Raw genomic sequence first — 21,681 nt, forward strand, 5'->3', positions numbered from 1 at the left:
TGTTCAAATAGTCTCATTTGATAAGAACTTGAATTTAGAGAATTAACTGAAAGTTCAGCATCTTTGATGGATCTATAAAAACACTCATTTGGGGATACATTTCAGTGATGTAGACTCCAACTTCTCCATGCTTCTTTGTCTTGTGTAATTCTTGTCCTGTCCTGGCTTTAATAGCCATTGGTCTCATTGATGTGGGTCCTCCTTCCAATGATTTAGTTCACAACCCATCCATGCCCCTTTAAAGCTTATGCAGCTTATTTCCATATCCTCCTGGGAATCCTACACAGAGGTCCACATGCCTGCTAGTGTCCTTCCTCTATGGATGTTGTGTAGATGACAAGAGATCACATGGCCTGTGCATTATTCTTCACTCTTGCCACATGATGGGCTTGCTATTTTTATAGTAATACATATGTGATAGGATACTTTATCCTACTTCTCTTGTTCAATTCTTCATTAGTAATGCACTGTAGCCTATTCACACCTATCGTGAGCCTCTCTATTGTACTTTGGGTGACTTTTAAATTTTTTCAGAGAGCATAGTATTCCATAATTCATAGTCACGTAGTATCACTGGAAGGATATTGTTGTTTTAAAAGTGAGTCTTTGTTTTGGGGAAAAGCTTCGAGTCATTTAAAGTACTGCAAAATTTCCTAAAGGTAATCCTTACCACTTTCTTATTTCTGTTATTTTGGGGACCTATATACAGGCTAAGATATAAGTACTATGGAACCAGTTGTGTGGGTTCAACTATTCAACCATTTGAACCAATATTCAACCATTCAACTACATACCACAACCTATAAAATGCTAATTTTTATCCATCTAGCCTTCCCCAAACTTTTGAATAAATTTGGATTCCATTTAAGAAAGTCTTCAGGGCCTTTGAGAAATGAGCACAAAGGAACAAGTAGTCCACAAACAGGATCATCTAAAAATTGTTCCCACTTCTATGGAGTTCCCCATAAATTTGGATGCCATGCAAGATATTCTCCACAACAATGGCAAACATATTTGACAACCATATGGTTCCCTGTAATTAATTAGTTAATTAGTGTTAATAATAAGAGTTTCATACTTCCCCACTTCCTCCTACTTCTTCCCAAACACACACAAAATTTTGTGTTTGTGTAAATTTAAAAAAAATTATAACAAATATACATAGTTAAGCAAAACATTCCTATATTGGTTGTGTCTGAAAATGTGTATTTTCTTCTACAACTTGAGTTCTTCACCCCTGTGTCAGATAATAGATATCAGGCTTCATAATGAGTCCTCTGGAATCATGGATGGTCATTGCACTGACCAAAATTGTTGAATTTTTCAAAGTTCTTTGTCTTTATATGTTATTGTCATTACTGTACAAATAGCTCTGCTGGTTTTGCTTGCTTCAGTCTGCATCAGTTCATGCAATTCTTCCCCATTTCTGACACCATTTCTTACATTGTAAAAATGTTTTATTACATTCGTATAACAGTTAACATTTATATAGTGCTTTAACACTTGCAGAACAGTGTTGCGTGTGTTATCACATAATGTGTTAATCCATTCTTTAATTGATGAGCACCCACTTAGTTTCCAACTCTTTGCCACTGCAAAAGATTTTTGCCATAAGTATTTGTGTACATATTGGTCTTGGGAACAGACCTTATAATAGTAGCATTTGGTGTGGGTGAGTGATAAAGGGTTAGTTTAGTAACATTTTGGTCATAGCTCCCAATTACTTTGTAGAAAGGCTGGACCAATAGTTCATAGCTCCATCAAAATCGTGTACCTTTTTCCTCTCTACATTCATTTCAACAATTATCATTTTCTTTTTTTGTCAACTTCATTTCATAGATGTGAAATGGAGCCTCAGAATTGCTTTAACTTTTCTTTTCTCTAGTTATTAGAGATTCTGGGCATTTTCAAAAGTATGTTGATCACATGGATTTCTCTCTCTGAAAAAATGCCTATTTATATATTTTGACCATTTTAGCTATGGGAAATGTATCTTGGATTCTCATTTATTGATATATGGTCAATCAATAAACATTTATCAAGAACTTAATGTATACCAAGTATTGTGCTGGGCATGGGGGATATGAAGACAAAATGAGATAGTTTTTACTCCTTTTATTAGGGGAAATAATATGTTCCAGTAACAAAAATAATAATAATAGCTAAAATTTATATAGTGTAAGCACTTGCAAATATTTTCTGCCTTTATCCTTCCAATACTATCTGGGAGGCAGATGCTATTATCTCCTTTTTACAGATGAGAAAACTGAGGCAGACAGGTTAAATGACTTGCCCACACACAGCTAGTGTCTAACACCAAACTTGAACCCAGGTCTTTCTAATTTCAAGAAGTATATATGTGTAAGCAAAATAAATATAAGGTAAGAGGATATGGGAGGAGCTAATGGCTGGGGATATCAGAAAAGGTCTCCCATTGAAGATGGTGTTTGAAGTGAACTTTGAAGGGAAAGGGCAAATTTTAAGACACAGAGGTGAGGAAGAAATGCATGCCAGACGTACAGCTGAGCAGAAAACGAAAGATAGAGTGTTTGTTCTAATGTGCAGCAAGAAAGCCAGAAGGAAAGTAATTCATAACAAAGTTAAAAGGTAGGCTGTGAAGGGCTTTAAAAGCCAAAAAGAAGATTCTGTATTAGACCCTAAAGGCAATGAAAAGCCATTGGATCTTATTAAGCAGGATAATAACATGACCAGTCCTGCATTTTACAAAAGTCACTTTAGCAGCTCAGTGGAAGCTTTATTGGAATAGGGGGAAAACTTGAGACAAGGAGACCAATTAGAAGGCCATTGTGATGGTAAAGGTAAGAGATGATGGCCCTCTGAGTGGTAAGAAGAGGAATTTTAAAAATACAAAAAAATACTTTGATTACCAAAGGAATTTGGTTCAACAGTGCCTTTTCCCCCTTTCCTCCAGGAATGTATACAAGGACTATCGCTTTCTTGAGTTGGCATGTGACTCCCAAGAAGATGTTGATAGCTGGAAGGCATCTCTGCTCCGAGCTGGTGTTTATCCTGACAAATCTTTAGTAAGTTGAATATGGCTGATTTTGTTAACTATATTTTTAAAAAAAATGCTCATTTAGCTGATGGAATACATCTTTCTCAATGCCTTTATTGTCCAGGCACAGCTTCATGCTACTTAAACTTAACATAGATCTTCTTCACTGTTGGATTGTTTGGTTTGGAATTTAATCTCTAAACTTGCTAAATAAATTCACTTTACCATAGTGTCCCACCAAGAGAAAACCTTTTTTTTCAATTTCAAAGAAACCTTTATACCTTGTAAACAGTACATACTTATATATGCCTGCATTATTATGTCTATGGCATAGATGCAAATAGGGCTACAGCCCTAGAAAGCATTAATAACATAGTTGATTTTATATATCATTTAACATAATAAATAATTTTACATAATTTTTATGTAAAACTATAACTTACATGGAGTTCCATGGTATCTGCTGTGACTATATAGATGTATACCCACACAAATGCTTGGGATGAAGTTCCTATTTCTATTGATTCAACTAATATCCTTTCACCCAGGTTTAAACCCTCAGCATCATCTTTGATTGCCCTCTCCCTCATACCCCACTTCTAATACTTTGACAGATTCTCTTCATTATCTCTCACATCTCTCTGTCTCCACTCACACTGCCGCAATTTTAGTTCACCTCTTTCCTGGACTATTATAATAACCACCTAATTGGTTACCTTTCCTCCAGGCTCTCTCTTCTCCAATCAATACGCCATATAGCTACAAAAAACCAATCTTCCTTAGGCATTCCGTATTAAAAAACCTCCAGTTGTTCCCTATTGAGGTAAAATTTAAATAACTCAGCTTGGCATTTCAAGCTGTTTACATTCTAATCCTAACCTACCTATTTCCCATTAATTGCTTTCATGCATTCTACTTACCCATCAAACTAGACTAAATCTAGACTAAACTAAATCTGTTCCTCTAACTTATGCCATCTCCCTTCTCCATTCATTTGCTCCAGGCTCTCTGCATGCCTAGAATATTTTCTGCTATCATCTCCATCTTTCAGAATCTTTCTCTTTCTTCAAGACTCAACTCAGGTGCCACTTTCATCATGTTATCTTTCCCTGATCCTCTCAAGTGAAAATGCTATCTTCCTCCTTAAGTATTCTTAAAGCCCTTTTCCTAAATCTCTTCTTTGTCATCACTCTTTATTTGGCAGTCAATCAACAAGTGTTGATTAAAGACTTATGATCTGCTAATCATATTCATGTTATATTTTCCATACTCTGCCTCTAGTAGAAGTATAAAGCCCTTGAGAGCAGGGAGTATTTAGCATTACAAGTGCTTAACACAGTACTTTGAACATAATAGACTGAAATTTGCTCATCTGAAGTTCAAATGTAAAACGCTGGATTGAACTCATCGTAAGAATAGGATTTGGGAGATCTAGATTGTTTACAGTGCCTCTGATTTGCTTTGTACCCTTCCAACTGACTTCTGAGAGGGACAAAGTTATTTTCTTACCAGTCACTTAATATTATTGAACAGCAGAAAGAAAACTGAGTTTGAATCTGGATGAAGTAAAATATTCTTTCTACAACTGCTTAATAGAATAGTGGCCAATAATTTTAAAACAGTCCTTGTTTTAAAAAAAAGAGGAAAAAAGTTTGCACTGCTAGGTAGAAATATGGCATTTCAACACACTGAAAATCTTCTTCGATAATCATCATTTTTATTAAGGATACTAACATATAATGAAAGTCTGCATTTTAATCATTTTAATTCCAATTGAATAAATTAAAAAGACTATTTTACATATTCACACAGGCAGTGTCCTTTCCCATAACAGATGAATGCAAGTACATAAGCACGCAGTATATAAATATATGCTTGGCTAGGTGTCTATGGTACAAAAATGAAGAGAACTTTCTGACGGTCCTGTTGGATTAGAAAGATGTTTTTGAAATGATACATACATAAATATTTGTTATCTACCTATGAAGGTTCAATTCCCAAGTTTAATAGTTTTCCTAGAAAGTCTTTCACTAGATTCATTGGTACTTTTAATAAGTGATGAAACTTTGCACAATACATTGGGTAAAGATTGCCAAAGAAATTAGAGGAAATCCTAGGGAAGACATCAAAACTAACAGAGAAGCTTTGCCAACCTTAAGTATAAATAGATGAAATTTCAGAAATAGAGGGAATTAATAGGCCTGAGATTCTATCTCAAAATGATTTCCATCTCTTACTTGTTTGCTCTTCTTTACTACTACTGTAGGTGGTGTAGTGGAAAGAGCTCTGGATACAGAGTCCAGAGACCTGGACTTGTATCCAAGTGCTTACAGTTACTAGCTGTATGACCACAGACAAGTTCTTCACCCCTCTGAGTCTCAGTTTCCACATGTGAAAAATAGAAACAATGATGCGTTTACTATCAACATCAAAAGCTTGTGGTGACAAAAAGCTATGTTGGGGCAGATAGATGGCACAGTGAGTAGAGCACCAGCCCTGAAGTCAGGAGGACCTGAGTTCAAATCCGGTTTCAGACACTTGATACACTTACTAGCTGTGGGACCTTGGGCAAGTCACTTAACCCCAGTTGCCTTGTCTTCCCCCTCCAAAAATAAAGCCATGTAAATGTGTTGTTATTATCTGTCTCAGAAACTGCTCATTCATTTGAAACTGCTCTCGAAAGCTACTAATGATCTGTTAATTTTTTTAGAAAAACTAGTGCTCTTTTCTCTGTCTCATCCTTTTTGAATGCATCTTTTGATGCTAATATCACCTCTTCTCCTTGAAACTCTGCACTCTTTGGGTTTTTGGAACCCTTCTCTCTTTTGGTTCTCCTCTTATCTGTCTAATCATTTCTTCTCTGTCTTCTCTATTGGCTCTTATCCATGTCATGACCTGTAAGTGTGATTATGACCCAAGGTTCTGTCCTGGACATCTCTTCTTTTCTCTTCTCTTCTCTTTTCTCTGTTATTTCACTTAGTAATCTCATCAGCTCCCATGGTTCAATTATCAATTCTATGCTCTTAGACCTACTTACCCGGCCTGAATATCTCTTTTGACTTCCAGTCTCCCATCTCCAACTGCTTACTAGATATCTTTTATTGGATGTTCCATTGACATCTTAAACTCAACATGTCCAAAACTGAGCTCATTCTCTCATACTCCAAACCTACTCCTCTTCCTGTTTCCTTTAACTGCCAAGTTCCCTATAACTGCCATCTTCCCAGCCACTGGGACTTGCAACCTAGGTGTCATCTTTGATTTCTTGTTCTCTCTCACCTCCGCCATATCTAAACAGTCATCAAGTCCTTTTGTAACATCTCTTGCATATAACCCCCTTCTCTCTTGTGACACTGCAACCACCCTGGATCAGGCCATCACCACCTCATGCCCAGACTACTGTAATAGCCTGCTAGTTGGTCTCCTTGCCTCAAGTTCCTCTCCCTTCCAAGGAGTTTGCTCTTCCTTGCATGTAACATTCCATCTCCCAAATCTGAGAATTTTAACTGATTCTCTTCCATACCTGAAACACTTTGCCTTCTCATCTCCACCTTCTAGTTTCTCTAGGATCTTTTAAGCCTCAGCTGAAGTTTCACTTTCTACAAGAAGCCTTTCTCAGTCTTCCTTAATCTTGGTTCCTTCCCTCTGAGACTACCCCAGTTGATCCCACATATATCTTGTTTGCATATAGCTATTTGCTTATTGTCCTCCCTCATTAGAATACGAGTTCTTTGAGAATAGCTTTTTTCAAATTTTGTTTTGCCTTTCTTTTGATTTCTAGCACCTAGCACAGTGCCTGGAAAATAGTAGGTGGTTAATAAATGATAGTTGGCTGAATGATTCTTGAGGACCAATGACTAAGTTCTAGGCTGTCTGCATCAGCAGTTGGAATATCCACATTGCTGAAATCTCAGATACTCAAAATTTTGATTTTTTATTATCTCTTTTTACCTATAAATTCTATGCTTCCATGATCCTAATCCTTCAGATATGGATTCTAATCATATTTACGGCTGTAGGTTATATGGTTATACAAAACAAATAATATACCAGAAATGCTACAGATAGAAAGTTTCTATTTGATGTTAGATGATTCTATACCACATTGAAATACCTGCTAAAGACATAAAACTGTTATTGATATTAATTGCTTAATTTAAGTCTTTAGAATTCAGGAGGTAGTAAAATAGTAAAGCTTCTCTCTAAGCTATGGCACCTGTACATTCTTACTTTACGAAAAGTAAGTGTACTTTTAATATAAACAAAGGAATATCCTTACGTCATTTGTCCCAGTTTTTGATTCAGAAAATTAAATTACCCTAGCTATTTTATTGTTCTCAGGAACCACTTTGTTATAATGCATACCTTCTGAAATGCCAAATTGCTGAGTTGCTTTTATATTTCAGGAAGGGGGTGGAGAAGGGAATAGACATTTATTAAGCCCCTACCATATGCTAGGACTGTGCTAAGTGCTTTACAAATCATAACATTCTTCCAATAGGGTCACCATGTACCAAATTCCATACAAGAACTAATAGTTATATAGAAACATTTCATATTGATAAAGAAACATTCATTAAAAGTAGTGGGGGGAGAAATGGACAATCTATAAATATTAATTGATATAATGTTAATATAGTGCTGATTGAATGGCTCTGTTCATTTAGTAGATACAATATTCATATGACAAGACTAATAAATAGAGCATGCTTTCTACGTAAGTTCACCAGCATGTAAATACTCTTTTCAGTTCAGCTAGCACTGCTTCACATGGAATTTAGAACAACATCATATCCCCAACTGGCCAATTCAGCTCTGTCTTAATGGCATTTTTTTTAAAAATGAAGTCAGTGTCAGAGATCTAAACTTAAACTGTTGACACTACAAAAAAGTGAAATTTTGAAGTACTTCTGTTTTGTCACTTCAAGGTTATTATAAGTCTCTCACACCAGACAATTGAGTAATTATTGAACTAAAAGCCAGGAAAAAAGCAAAGTACTGTACATGTGCATTTTATGTATTTAAAGAACAGTGAATCCTTCTCTTCATGACATCATTGTGACCACTGCAAAGTGAACCATCTGCCCCTACAGTGTGAAATCCAGTCATTGCACAATGTACGAAAACACTTGGTTAAATCCCTGAAACTTACTTTAGTAGATCAAAAGCTGCACTGTTGTGGAATGCAATAAACCCCCTCTGTTTGAGGTATTTTCAGTAATATTGCAATTCTTTGGAGAACTAGGGCCCCATTATTCTTGAAAGTAGTCTCTTGTTTCTGATAAAGCCCAACGTGGAGACTTTTATTGCCTTATTGAAAAGTTGGCATGATCTTTGCAATAGAATCCTGCTTCCCTCATTCATTCCTGTACCCTTCATTAACTCCTCAGGAAAACTAGGAATGTTAACAAACAGTCGTGTCTATGGCAACCTAGTGTTCGACTTTAGCTGAACAATACAAAAACAAACTAGGCACCTCACCACAATAATTTATCAGTATGTTTAGCTATTTTCTTTTTTCAGTGCAGCTTATGATAGCAATAATAGCCCCTGGATCAGGCAAGGTCTCTGTGGTCTCTCATTAACATTATTTTCCAGGAAATAACCTTTCTTTGGGGATTATTGCTTCACCACTGTATAGTCCTAGAGTACCCAGAAGGTTTCTTTTTATGTTGTTTTTCCCTCTGTGTCTTTCATGAGCTTAAAATTAACTGCCAGCTATCTAGACTGACCTATTATTCTGCCCCATTCTCATCCTATCCCCCACATGCTTATATTTTAGTTATAGCACTCTTTGACCGCAACATCTTTGCTAGAAATTCCTTTAGGGCCCCTTGCAAGAGGGTTTCAGAATCATCCCTGCCCATAGCCCTTCATTTCTCTCACTCCCCCATAGGATTTTCCCTTGTGAGGACTTGGGCTGCCCTGGTAGTAATGAATCATTGTTTTTTTTTATTTTTTAAACCATATGTGAGTTAAATTCGTTGATATAAATCACACTCTTGCAGTTTCAGTTTGAAACAGGATATCCATTTACCAGCTGACTACTACTGCTCTCTGTATCTCTATCCAGATTCCCTTCTTTAAAAAATGACTACATCTTTGTGACCAACCTTTCCAGCCCCAATTTCTCAAATGTGGACTACTGTTTATTTTGGCTATATCCCCACTATACAGTCAGCACTCTCCATACCAGCCCATGGAAAAACTCATAATTAAAAAAAATAAAGGAATACAGATGTTTGTCGTAACGTGTTCTGCTTACTCTACCACCCACTCCTTCCCTCTGCACCCTTTTCCATTTTTTCTTCTTCTTCTTAGAAGCCAAGGATGCAATGTTTGTTTAAAAACACATTGGCTGTTGAAACTTTCCACTCCTTGGCATGTTGGAGGAGGGGCTGTCACAAAAGGGCAAATAGACATGTTAAATGGCTTGTCTTTCATGCTAACAGTTCACTTATTACCAGTTCATGAGAAGTGAGGGTGGGAAATGACTCCTTTTGGCTCTGTCCCCGTCCCCAAACTATTTTGAGTAGAAAGAATCATTTTGTAATAATTTTCTGTTGTTATGAATGTATGATTTCAGTCCATTTTAGTTGACCTTCTGAATTGCCCATGTATTCTGGAATCTTGTGTCTATGTTTGCTGTTAATATGTTGAATTAAGTGCCTCATTTTGGTTTTGCTATAGCAAGAGGTTCCGCAACTTTGAAACAAATCAGAGTTTAACATATTTCCTTCTTTTTTTTTCCTTGCCGCTGCACGCACAGGGGAACAACAAAGTAAGTTCTTTGTCCTGTTGCGGCTCATTCCCCCTCTTTCACATTTATCTTGCCAATTTTTTGTCAGGAGACCTAGCATTTCTGTGCAATTTCAAATGACTGTTGTCTGTCACAATGTTCAAATGATTTAACGTTTTCAAACGTCAGTGAAAAAATTACTTGTAGTACCATAATGACCCTTCTGTTCTAACATTTTGGAAGGGAAATGTTTAGTGTTCTTCAGGCCTGGTTTATAAGGAAATTTAGAGAAGTTGATATTATGAGAGAATGAAGTGACACCGAGAGCAAAGATTATGAAGATTTAATAATAAGGACCCTTCTGTGGAAAGGTTACTACAATCTGATGAAACTCATTGCAGCTGGGTTTTTTGACCAAATATCAAAGCTCCTATGTTAATGGGCAGTTATAAAAACCCCAAACTAGAGTCTTAAATAACAGGATTGCTGGTGTTATTGGCTAAACTGAACTAGATCAGTACTCTAGCTTTGAAGGTGCCTTAAAATGGATGGAGGAGGGTGGGGTCAACATTTGACTTGGCTTCTGCACCCTTGATGCATTCCAGCTGGACAGAAGCAGAAGGGTGTGGGGAATAGAGGGGGAGAATTGAAATGTGTATGATAGATTTTGTGAAACTAGGCAACACATATAAATGTTGAAAACCATTTTCATGTTGTTCTAGTAGATAAAGTAGCAATTTAATAATATGCTGAATTTTTGTTTGTAAAGCTTTTAATTCTGCTTATCTAAAAGGTGAAAACTACTAATTGTATACTTTAAAACTATAACATTATTACTGAGTGGGAAGATATCCAACGTGTTGACTTTTCTTGGTTATTTCACGGACACTTGTCCAGTGTTTCATCATATAAGGTTGCCCATTTAAGGGTCACTGTTGAACGCACTAGGGACTGAACTGGATGAGGACCACTTTAAATGGTCCAGCTTGTGTATTGTAGCCCAGCTGGAGTTCATCAAACTTGCTCCTCATCAACTCTACGTATAGAATATAAAACAAATGTGGGAAATCGTTTGCAGCTTGATTCAATGGAATGTTTGAAAATGCACTATGTTGAGTAAATGGTTTACATTGAAAATGTGTCACCTTATAAATATCTTGAACATATGAATGGAATATTGACATAACTTCTTATGACCCAGGTAATAATGTGGCTAGGGTGAAGTAATATTACAAGAGAAGAACAAAATCAGCATTCATTAAGGAACAAGGGGGTGTTCGGAGTCCATTACAGTGCTTTTTTAATAAAAGGTATCTAATGAGTTTGAAGGTAGCTTAGAATTTCTGGAAAAGAGAGTGATGATTATGGTGACTAATATGTTCACTCTTTTGTGTGTGTGTGTGTGTGTTTAAGAAAATATGATGGGACTATGTGTTTGTCCCCATAGTAGCTAATGCATTACTTTTTTAAAAGATGCTCTAATTTCTTGAGTATGAAGGATGTTCAATATCAGAAATGTTATTCATTTATAGCATTAGATTGTTTTCCTGAAAGTTTGCAAATTTGCCAGCATAGTCTACTTTTAAATATTTTCAGTTAATTAAGAGCAATCTAACATGGAGTATGAATATGCTTAGGGCTAGGGAATGAATGGTTAAAATTGTGGGAGAGCATTAATTTCTTTGAGGGGCAGAATGGTGTATTTAGAGGATTGGCCTCAGAACAAGGAAAACCTGGTTTTAAATCCTTCTTCTGACATGTACTGGCTTTGTGACCCTCAGCAAGTCATTAAATATCTCAGTCCCCCAAATGACTTTCTGAGATTCTCAGTTGAAGAGATCTTGCTAATCTACATGAGTAAGGGTAATTTCCTCATCTGAGGGGTCCCTAAACAAATGAAATCACAAACCCAGAGCTTATCCCCATGAACTCCTTTAAGACGTTAGAATAGTATTTCCCAAATTACTTCTCTTGTTTCGCTATTTTACTGATAACTGATAAGAGTTGATACGCTTCCAGAACTGAAGCACTGTGCTCCACATTCACTGGCAGCACTTATTTATTTGTTATAGTAAACTTTGTTATCAAGCATGGATAGGGAATGTTGTACTTAGATAAATAAAATATGTTTAAAAAACTTTTACTATAAAGAACTAATTTTCTAAGAATTATAATAAATAACACAACACTAAAAATCTGAAATGACTGGAATTGGATCATTAATAATCCAGAAATCACTTCAGGATTTTTTATAGTTAGTGCCCTGAGCAGCATAGTTCTGAACATCAATTATTACTGTACTGGCAAACCACAGGAGTGCTAGTTAATAGAGAGTTCTGGTTGTCGTAATGCCAGGCAGACAAACTTTATTGTATTTTCATAAAGTTATGGAAGGGGACCTTTGGAGAGTATAGTGTCATAAATTTTGAGCTCAAAGAGACCTTAAATATCTTAAGTCCATCACCTTCCTTTTATAGGCAAAGAAACTGAGTCCCAGAGAGTTTAAGTGAGTTGTCTAAGGACTTACAGGATTTGAAGGCAGGTCTTTTAACTAATTTTTTAAAAAAAATCTAAATCCAACACTCTTTTCACTACACCATAATGCTTTTTAAATTCTCTAATGCTATCTTATAATATATCCCTACTTCATTTTTAATTATTTGAAAATTAAATATGAGTTATTTACGAATATGAGACTGTGTGAAAATATGCTTTGTTTATACACTGAAAATAAGCAAGTCATAGTGAACACAGATCCTTGCAAGAGCGAGCTTATGTGCATAACGGACAGCACATCTGTATGCCATTTTCTTTTAACTTACAATTTCAGTATAAGTGGAATGCATTGGAATACAAGCCATGTAGTCTCCAGAGGAAAGAACTAGATTTTTAGGGATTTCAATCCTGCTCTCCTCACTCATGCTAGAAGGAAATTCTGTCCAAAAATGTCACCAAGACAGTATATATGACTTGTTCCCTTTCATTAGACAACTGTTAAAGGTGGCTCAACTTTGTTTTCTCAAAAACCAGTCTCTTTAGTAATTGAAAGGGGGAGAAAAGGAGAGACTAAGCATTTATTAAGCACCTAGATATGCTTAATAACAAGTTAGATGTGCTAATTAAGCACATTTGAGACTTTCATTTATAATTTGCTTTACGTTGGTACTTCCAATATACTAAAAGTATGATGAAAGCCCCCAGCACATTAGGTAGATACATTGTGAAAGATTCATAGGGAAATACAGATAAGAACTGAACCAGATGAGAAGAGATTGGAAGGGATGTGATATGTCAATAAAGAGAATACACACACCAATGAAATCACAGATTTCTGAAAGTATTAAAATCCTGTTGTTGGCTTTTTCCAACATGGCTATTATGAAGGTGTTTTGCATGACTTCTCATGTATAATTCACATCATTTTACTTGCCTTCTCAATGGGTAGGGGAGGGGTAGAAGGGAGGGAAAGAATTTGGAACTTTTTAAAATAATTGCTCAAAATAAATAAAAAATTTAATGTTAAAATCTGCAAAATTTTTTATGTCAACTAGCTATGAGAGGCTATAATTACACTGGATAAAGAGCTGGCCTTGAAGATAAGGAGACCTGGGTCAAAGACCTACCTCTGACATAAACTGGCTGCGCAAGCCTGGGCAAGTCATTTAACTTACCTCCTTAGAAAGCCCCAAGAAGCTCTCTAAGACTGTCAGTTGCAAAACATGTACTCATCTGTTTTGAAAGTGATAGTTTCTTATGGGCAGGTCCCTATACCAATTGAATTATAGTTCTACTCCTCCCCCAAACCCACCCCCTTTCAAAAAAAAACCCCAAATCTAACCTTAGGTATCTATTTATCAAACACAGAGTTCAAAATGGTGAATCTTCTTCCAGTACTCCAATAAAGTAAAATGGATCAATCCAGATTCCATCAATGTTGAAAACATGTGTGGAAAAATATAAATCATTATCTGGAACAGATCTAATCCAGTCTTCTCATTTTATAGGTGAGGAAACTGAGACTGAGAAATTAAGTGATGAGTAGAACCCAGATCTTTTCACTCACTGTACAGTGCTCAACCCTCTTTCTAAGGCTCCCTCTTTACAGGGTATTTTGTATTTCACATACTACTTCATATTTTCTCAATGAGAACATTTTTAAATCTTAGTCTTCCTTTTTAAAATTAAAATTTCATTTTGGGGATACATATTCAAAACTATAGTGGAAAAACTCATGATAGAAGTTTGTTTAAATTTATGTCATGAATGTGTAATGGCTACAAGGGACCCAGATCTATTTTCTTCTTCTTTGGATATGATTGTTTTAATTTTTTCTTCTGCTTTTAAAAAACAAAATTATTGTTTTGAAAAGAGATCAGTTACTCAGGAAAAAAAATTCTTGCCAGGTCCATTACTTGTTTTTCCCCCTTGAAAATGTTTTACTGTTGGCATAGTGACATCCTTAATTGCTTAGGTTAGAGTCTATCTCCTCCCTGGATGAATTTCATTGGATCAGGGATTTCAGTTCAACTGTTTTGTTAAGAGGACCAGACATCTGGGATTGCCTGAGTCACTCTTAGGAATGTGAGTGTATATATGCAACTCTAGGGTGATTTTTTTAAGGAGTACCAGTGTGATTCAGTTTTAGTTGAGTTCTTCCCTAATATTTAGCAACATTTCAGAAATTTAGTCTAACTTTAAATAAAAAGGAATCTCTACTTTTTGTCCTGCTTCCCTTGAATGAGGCTACCCCCCTTTTTTAATGTGACACTTTAATACCTTCACATTACAAATTCTTTATATTTGCCCCTTTTGTTTGTATTCCCCCAGTAAAGCAGATAGAAAATTCCAAAAACTTAGATATTTTCTCTCTTTTAAGTAGAAAAGGGTGATTCTTGAACTAAGTAGAGATACTAAATGATTAAATAAATATGTTTTTTCAACATGATGGAGAAAACCTACAGTTTCAGGAATAGAATCCTACCAGAAATGTTCTCAAATTTCAGATTGATTTTGGTGAAGGAAATGAGTTGTTTCACATATGTGAAAACTAGATGAAAGAACATTAAGCTCAGAAAGGAATGCTTCAAATGTTAATATGTGAAGAAAAACAGACTAAATTAAACTGCTTCCCTTGTGACCTTTTCAAATAGCTTTAAAGGGAAAATTTACAATCATTTTCATAAACCTTGGTCATTTCCAACTGAAGGACAGTTGTTTTTCCCAGCAGCAGGACAATAGGGACTGCCCAGAGTAGCGAGAAAGAGCATATATGGACAAGAAATGAGACAGAGGCGTTGCAGATAGAGGAAAGGGAATAAGGTTCTTTCTAAGTCATCACTTATAGAAAAGTAAATTTATCAAATCAAAGGTTTAGTCTTATTTGTTAGAGGACTTTGATATTTTAAAAAGAAAACCCAATAAGAAAACCTAGCTAGGCTACTTTAAAGAAAAAAATACATCAAATCACTCTCCTAGAATGTGCTTATAAACTTGGTTGACTTTGTCAAATTCTATCAGTGGGAGAGACAGTGTTACTTCGAGTTACAAACTTTGAGATCTGTATGATTTAAGATAAACAATGGGTGGGAAACACAACTAGCCTTTTAGTTTTGTATCCATAGCAATGATTTGCAAAGGCATACATAGCATGTGCCAAACAGAACAGCATCACAATGCATTACATTCACGTTACCAGATGTTGAATATATGTAACATTTCCACAGACTGTACCCTACAGTTCTTACTCTCTATCTCCTATATGTCTCCTCTTGGGTCTGAATAAGGTTTATATAAGAGAGTAAAGATAGATTAATTAAAATTATTCACCACTATTGGGGGGAAACTGTCAAAATGCATTCTTCTTAATAGTAAGTCAGTAAGTATCAGCTTGAGATGAGGGATGACTCGTTACTAGAGTACAGCTTTAGCCTCTAAGATATAAAATAGCATCACATTTTCAGAAAACTCCAAATTGTTGTTCTCCAAACAATCTAGTTAGATTTGTTTATTTCTTTTGCTTAATTCCTCCATGTGCTTCTCACCCTATTTTCCTGGAGAGGGTCTAGGGAATTTAATTGCCTGGAATACAGGCAGAGACCATATGGTTCCCTAAGTTTGTTCATAAAAGTTTCATTACCCAATAAGGATATCATTAAAGTTAAAAGAAAAGATGAAAACTCACTAGCCTCAAAAGTGTTACTTCCATGTGGATGTAAAAATGAATTGTCTATCTTAATCATCTCAATACTATTAAGCATTTCTTCCTTCCTTCTTTTCTTCATTCCTTTCTTTTTCTGTCTTTCTCCTTTTCTCTCTCTCTCTCTCTCTCTCTCTCTCTCTCTCTCTCTCTCTCTCTCACTCTCTCTCTCTCCCACACAGAGGACTTAAAATACTATTATTTGTCCCCATTCTCCACATCTGAGTTTAAGTTAAGTTAAATGGAGGGAAATGAGGTAGGGAAAGGATTCAGTTTGCTGATAGGAGATTTGAAGAAGGTAACAATGTACTGTGCACTGTGTACTCTGTCCCCAGCCACATAAATCTGGAAATTATGTATTAATTTCCCAAAAGTGTAGGGAATTCATAGAAATATAAAACAGTGCTTTCCAACTATGCTCTACTGCACAGGGGTTGACTTGGAAGGATGCTGTAACCTTGTTTTCATTTTGCCTTTATTTTGTGTTTTTTTGAGGCAGAGAGCATTGAATAAGGACTAGAACTAAACACATACATAGCTAATAAGTTCATTTGCCATTTTCTTGCAAATTAAAGGAGAAAACATTATAACATGATACATGTTATAAAAACATAAAGTATTAATGCAGTCTCAAGTAGAGACAGTATGGCTGATGAATAGAAGGCAAGGGATAGAGTCAGGAAGACCAGGATTTAAGTTCAGCCCTTGAAACAATAGCATTTGTGACCCTAAGCAAACTATTTGACTTCCTTTGGCCTTAAGCAACTACAAAGGACTTTTATTTAGTAAGTCATGGACAGGTAGTGCTCTGCACAGGTAAAAAGAGTTCAAACACACTCAAGAAATCACAGTTTCTTCACATATGTATTCATAAAGTATAAGATATAGTTAAAAATATAGTTCCATATAAAATATGAGAACTCCCATTGCACTTCACAAATAAATCAATAAGCATTTGTTAGGTAACTTCTCTGTGCCAGGCATGGAGCTAGGACCTGAGGATACAAAGACCAGAATAAAACAATCTTGTCTTCAGAGAGGAGACATGTGCACAGATAAGGCTCTGCAAAACAGATATCCCCCCCAAAAAATAATAATACAGGGTAATGTTGGAGAACACTCTGGTAGCCAAAGGGATCAGGAAAGGATTTTTGTAAGGAGCAGTCTTTGAGCTAAACTTTGAAGGTAATTCCTAAGAGGTGGAAGTAAGAAGGGAATGGCTTCCGGACATGAGGAACGGCAAGTGCAAAGGTATATAGAGGAGAGGCGTTGTGTGTAATGGACAGCAAGAAGGTCAGTTTTGATCATAGCATACATGAAGAAGAGTAATTTCTAAAAAGAAAGGAAAGGTGTGTTAGAACTAGGTCACAAAAGTCTTTGAAATGTCACTGGAGTTCATATTTGCAAAGTCTGAAACTCCTCAAAAAATTCTCGGTTAGGCTTATTTCACTTCTAACACCACTTCTAGGTAAAATAAAAATTCAGGAACAATGTGCACTATCTCAGGGGCTTCCAGGAAGAAACAGTACATTTTCTTAAAGATAGACTTTCTGAACTCTGATGACACTAACTATCCCAGAACTTTGGGATAGTATCATCAGAATTCTGGAATAATGTCATCAGGGTCGGAGGGGAGATGAAGGTCAAGGCAGGAGCGCTGGTCTGGCTTGCCCAGCACATGATGCCTCCTGTCTGTCCCTGAGGGTGCCTTACTGCTTCATCTAAGCTGGCCCCCATGCCTGTTCTATCTGGCATCTGGTTGGCAGGAGTTGCTTACCTAGGTAGATGTTGGCCGTAAGGGCTAGGATAGAAAGTGGACTGGAAGTTGGGGTTTGGGGGGAGCTGCCACTCCCAGGGATCTGGTGCTCATCTGCCTGTTGGGGGTCCTTGGTCATGAGTTGTTGTTTGAGGAAGGCAGACCCTTTCTTCACACAGACTTCTTCCCTCTATGATGGCTATTGAGACTTGGCTGGAAACAGGTCTGGTGGTTTGGGAGACACAACTATTCTGAAGGTTCTTGGGTTCACAGTCCTGGGCTGTCTTCATCAGGGTCTGAGGGAAAATAATGGTTAAAGTAGTCGTGGTGGTTTAACTTGCCTGGCACACATTGCCTCCTATCTCTTCATGAAGATACCTCGATGCTTCAGCTGGGCCAGTATAAAGCCAGCAGTGGCTTGCCAGCGCTGCATTTAGAAGCTGGCTCCTCATTGGTGGGGAAAGCCAGCCCCTTCTCCTTCACAGTTGTTTGTCCTTGTAGCCAGGATTCTAACAATAAGAATCGTAATTGTTGACACTTCTACATACTTCAGGGTGATGTGTGTTGTTATTCAATCACTCAGTCACATCCAGCTCTTCACGACCCTGTGAACCATACCGTCCATGGGGTTTTCTTGGCAAAGATGCTGCAGTAGGTCACCATTTCCTTCTCCAGTTGGATTAAGGCAAACAGAGGTTAAGTGACTTGCCCAGGATCAAATAGCTAGTGAGTGTGTAAGCTAGTAAGAAGCCAGATTTGAACTCAGATCTTCCTGACTCCAGGCCTAGCGCTCTATCGACTGAGCCATCTAACTACCTCCAAGGTTTATATGTACATAGACATACGTGTGTATATTCTCTAATCTCATGAGACCATTACAATAGCCCCGTATTGGTGGTATTATCTCACTTTACAAATGAGGAAATAGGCTCTAAATGTGGAATGATTAGCTCATGATCATATGTCCAGTAAGTGTCAGAAAAAGGACTTGAATCAAGACCAAAGAATAACACCAAGACTGTTTTTTTCCCCACAATATTATACGCCCTACTAAAGTGCACAATTTCTCAAACGATAATCCGTCCATCATGACTAAAGGTACAAGTAAAATATATTAATCCTAACAACATTTTCCTCTAAAATTCATGAAATATGCATGTGTATAAAACAAACTAATGAAATAAAATAATTTTATGACAAATTAAGTTTAACTTCTTACATTTTATTCTAAAATGTTTCTTACTGACCTTTTCAGAAATACATTATCCTTCTCATTTCTCTTTCCCCAAGCCGGTATATTTCAATTTAATTCAACTCCACAAGCATTTATGAATTGCCTGCTCTAAGCAAGGCACTGTGCTAGATGCTGGGGACAAAATAAAACAGTCCCTGCCCTTAAGGACTTTATGTCCAACTAGAAGGATACAATATGTATGCAGATTAAAAACCACAACAACTCTTATAGCACAGGCTCTAGGCTTACTCTCTTAAGCCCCACTCACACTGGCAAATGAGGTCCCCTAAGGGCAGACATCTCCCTTCAGGATTTGTGGGTGGCCCTGAAGGATTGGAGGTGTCTTCCTCATGCTATTTTCCGACAAGATCCCATTGGTGTGCTTTCCACTGATATCCTTTAGTCATCAATATTTAATTAACTTTTGGGAACTGCCATTCACTAAGTGAGTATAGCAAATACAGTTAGTACAAAAAAATCACACACACACACACACACACACACACACACACGAACTCTAGGAAAACACTTTCACAAATGTAGAGAGTTCAGGGGAACATTGACTCAAGATTAGAGAGTCCATATGGCAAAAGGAAATTCAGCTCCTGGCACTCCTTTTGCCCCCATCATGAAACCCTCACAGGGTTTGGTGCAACTTTCTACTGGGCTCCTTGGAGAATCCTGAAGCTGCCTTTCCTCAGTGTATCTGATTTGTCCTTGGCCCCCTATGCAGACATTGCCATTAGATCCTGATTTTCTGACAGCACTACTAGCAGATCACTAAGAAGTCCAATTCTTCCAGTCTTTCAAAGTTTACAAGGTCATTCCCTAGTTAAGGGGAGAGGGAAGAAATAGAGACTCTTTTTCTTCCCCTACACCTAGGGAATTCTCCCTCCTAGTCTTGGCTGGAACTACTTTCTCCTGACTCATCCCTAGAGTATTCAGACTCCAAAATGGCTTTCTATTTAATATATAGGACAAGACTGAGTCTCCTGAGCCAATCAAATATGCTTCCTATGTTGCATCATTTTATTCCATCCAATGGCTTGTTCAATAGACATGTCTAGATTATGTTCATACATAGTACAGATCCTCTATTGGTTGCTTTAATAAAGTAGTCCAGGCCTTTATTATTTATTAAGGTAGGGATACAGTACTCCAGATAGATAGACAGACAGACACAATATAATTTTAGGGAGAGAATTATTAATCAGGATGTTTAGGAAAAGCCTTGTGTGGAAGGTAGTACCTGAGCTAAGCCTTCAAGAGAGTTTGAAATTCCAAAAGGTAGATATGAGGATTATAGAGATGGGGGTAAACCTGGAAAACACTGGAGTTGGTTTTGTTTTGTTTGTTTGTTTTGTTTGTTTATTCCTAGAGACAATAGAACCACTATGTGGTACTCCTTAAGTATCTGGCTCTTGCCTAGATTTTTGGGCATAATTTCACAAACTACATTCTAGTTAGCCTGCTCTACATGTGTATGGAGACAACTCCACACAACAGAAATTTCATCTGCTACCTCCATGTCTTTTCACAGAGAGACTGTGGAGATAGAACAGACAAGATTTAGCATCTGATTTCCAAAAACATTCCCAGATTTGTTTGGGAAATGTTACCATAGTAAAATTTTCTCTCAATCGTTAATGTGGGAAGCCAAGTTACTTGGACTAGGGCATGTGCCATGAGTGTCCTCTGCACTTCCAATACAGGCTTGCCTGTTGTGTCCTACATATGGTCCCTATCCATAACCAGGGCACTATTTTCCATCTAGTGGCAGAATACACCAAATTATAGGCAAAGACCTAAGAAGAAATAGATAGTCTCCTGAGTTCTGGTATTGCAAAACCAAATCTCTTCAGAGACAGTATGAATCACTTATCACTACTCTGCCTTATCAAATGAAAAATTACAGGCAATACAATTCCTAAATAATTTTGCCATATATTCCATGTCACAATATAGGATTGAATGATTATTAAGCATTAATTCTATCTCCCTCTCTACTTCCCACATTCTTTACTGTATGAGAGAAGTAAAGAAGGTTTGGGGAAGGAAAAAAGTAAAATCTAGAGAATGAAAGGAACTGAGCAAATTCAGAATTACAATGTTATAGGGAATTTACATTGAGTCGATAGATGTATTTGGAGAACAGAGAGAAAAGCTAAGAATAAAAGGTAAGCGCAAGTAAGCAAAGAGGAACAGTAATTGAGGAATGCCACAATTAGGCCCTTGATGTTTTTGTCTTGTAAGAAACCAGAAATTCTCATACAAAATAGTCAAAGGGAAATAAAGGAATTAAACCAAGGACTCAGTTAAGAAAATCTCTAAGTTAATTCCATGAAAAAGGATTTAAATAAGTATATGTAAACAACAGAAGAATATTAAAATGGATAGATAAAAGAAACAATATGAAACTGTATATTTGTAACCATTTTTGTGTCATGGACCTCAGGAAATCTGGTGAAACTGATGAATGAACTCTGGCTCAGAATAGCATTTTTTTAGATGTGTCAAATAAAATATGTAAGATTACAAAAGAAACCAATTACTCTGAAACACAATTATAAAAACATTAAAGTAATTCATGGACTTCAGGTTAAGAACCCCTACCTAGACTTTCTGTAGAGGATGTAAGATGTAAGAAAAAGAGATGAATAAAAAATTAAAGGGATGTTTAAAAGAAGAAAAGAAGTAAGAGAAATATGTACTAATAGTGGAACTGAATCTCTGAAATGCT

General features: G+C 36.6%; 1 protein-coding gene across 3 annotated transcripts in view; it reads left to right on the forward strand.

Moving 5' to 3' along the window:
- The window catches only part of DNM3 (dynamin 3), a 638,732-nt gene that overhangs the window by 491,935 nt on the left and 125,116 nt on the right, over positions 1–21,681 (forward strand). For 2 of the 3 annotated variants that reach the window (XM_036753297.1, XM_036753299.1), the window contains one exon: positions 2,933–3,044. In XM_036753297.1, coding sequence (XP_036609192.1) covers positions 2,933–3,044 — 112 coding nt within the window. Of the gene's footprint in view, positions 1–2,932; positions 3,045–9,785; positions 9,798–21,681 lie in introns of all 3 variants that reach the window. The other variant, XM_036753298.1, reaches the window with a different exon arrangement.

This window comes from Trichosurus vulpecula, chromosome 4, assembly GCF_011100635.1.
Source record: "Trichosurus vulpecula isolate mTriVul1 chromosome 4, mTriVul1.pri, whole genome shotgun sequence".
NCBI lineage: Eukaryota > Metazoa > Chordata > Mammalia > Diprotodontia > Phalangeridae > Trichosurus > Trichosurus vulpecula.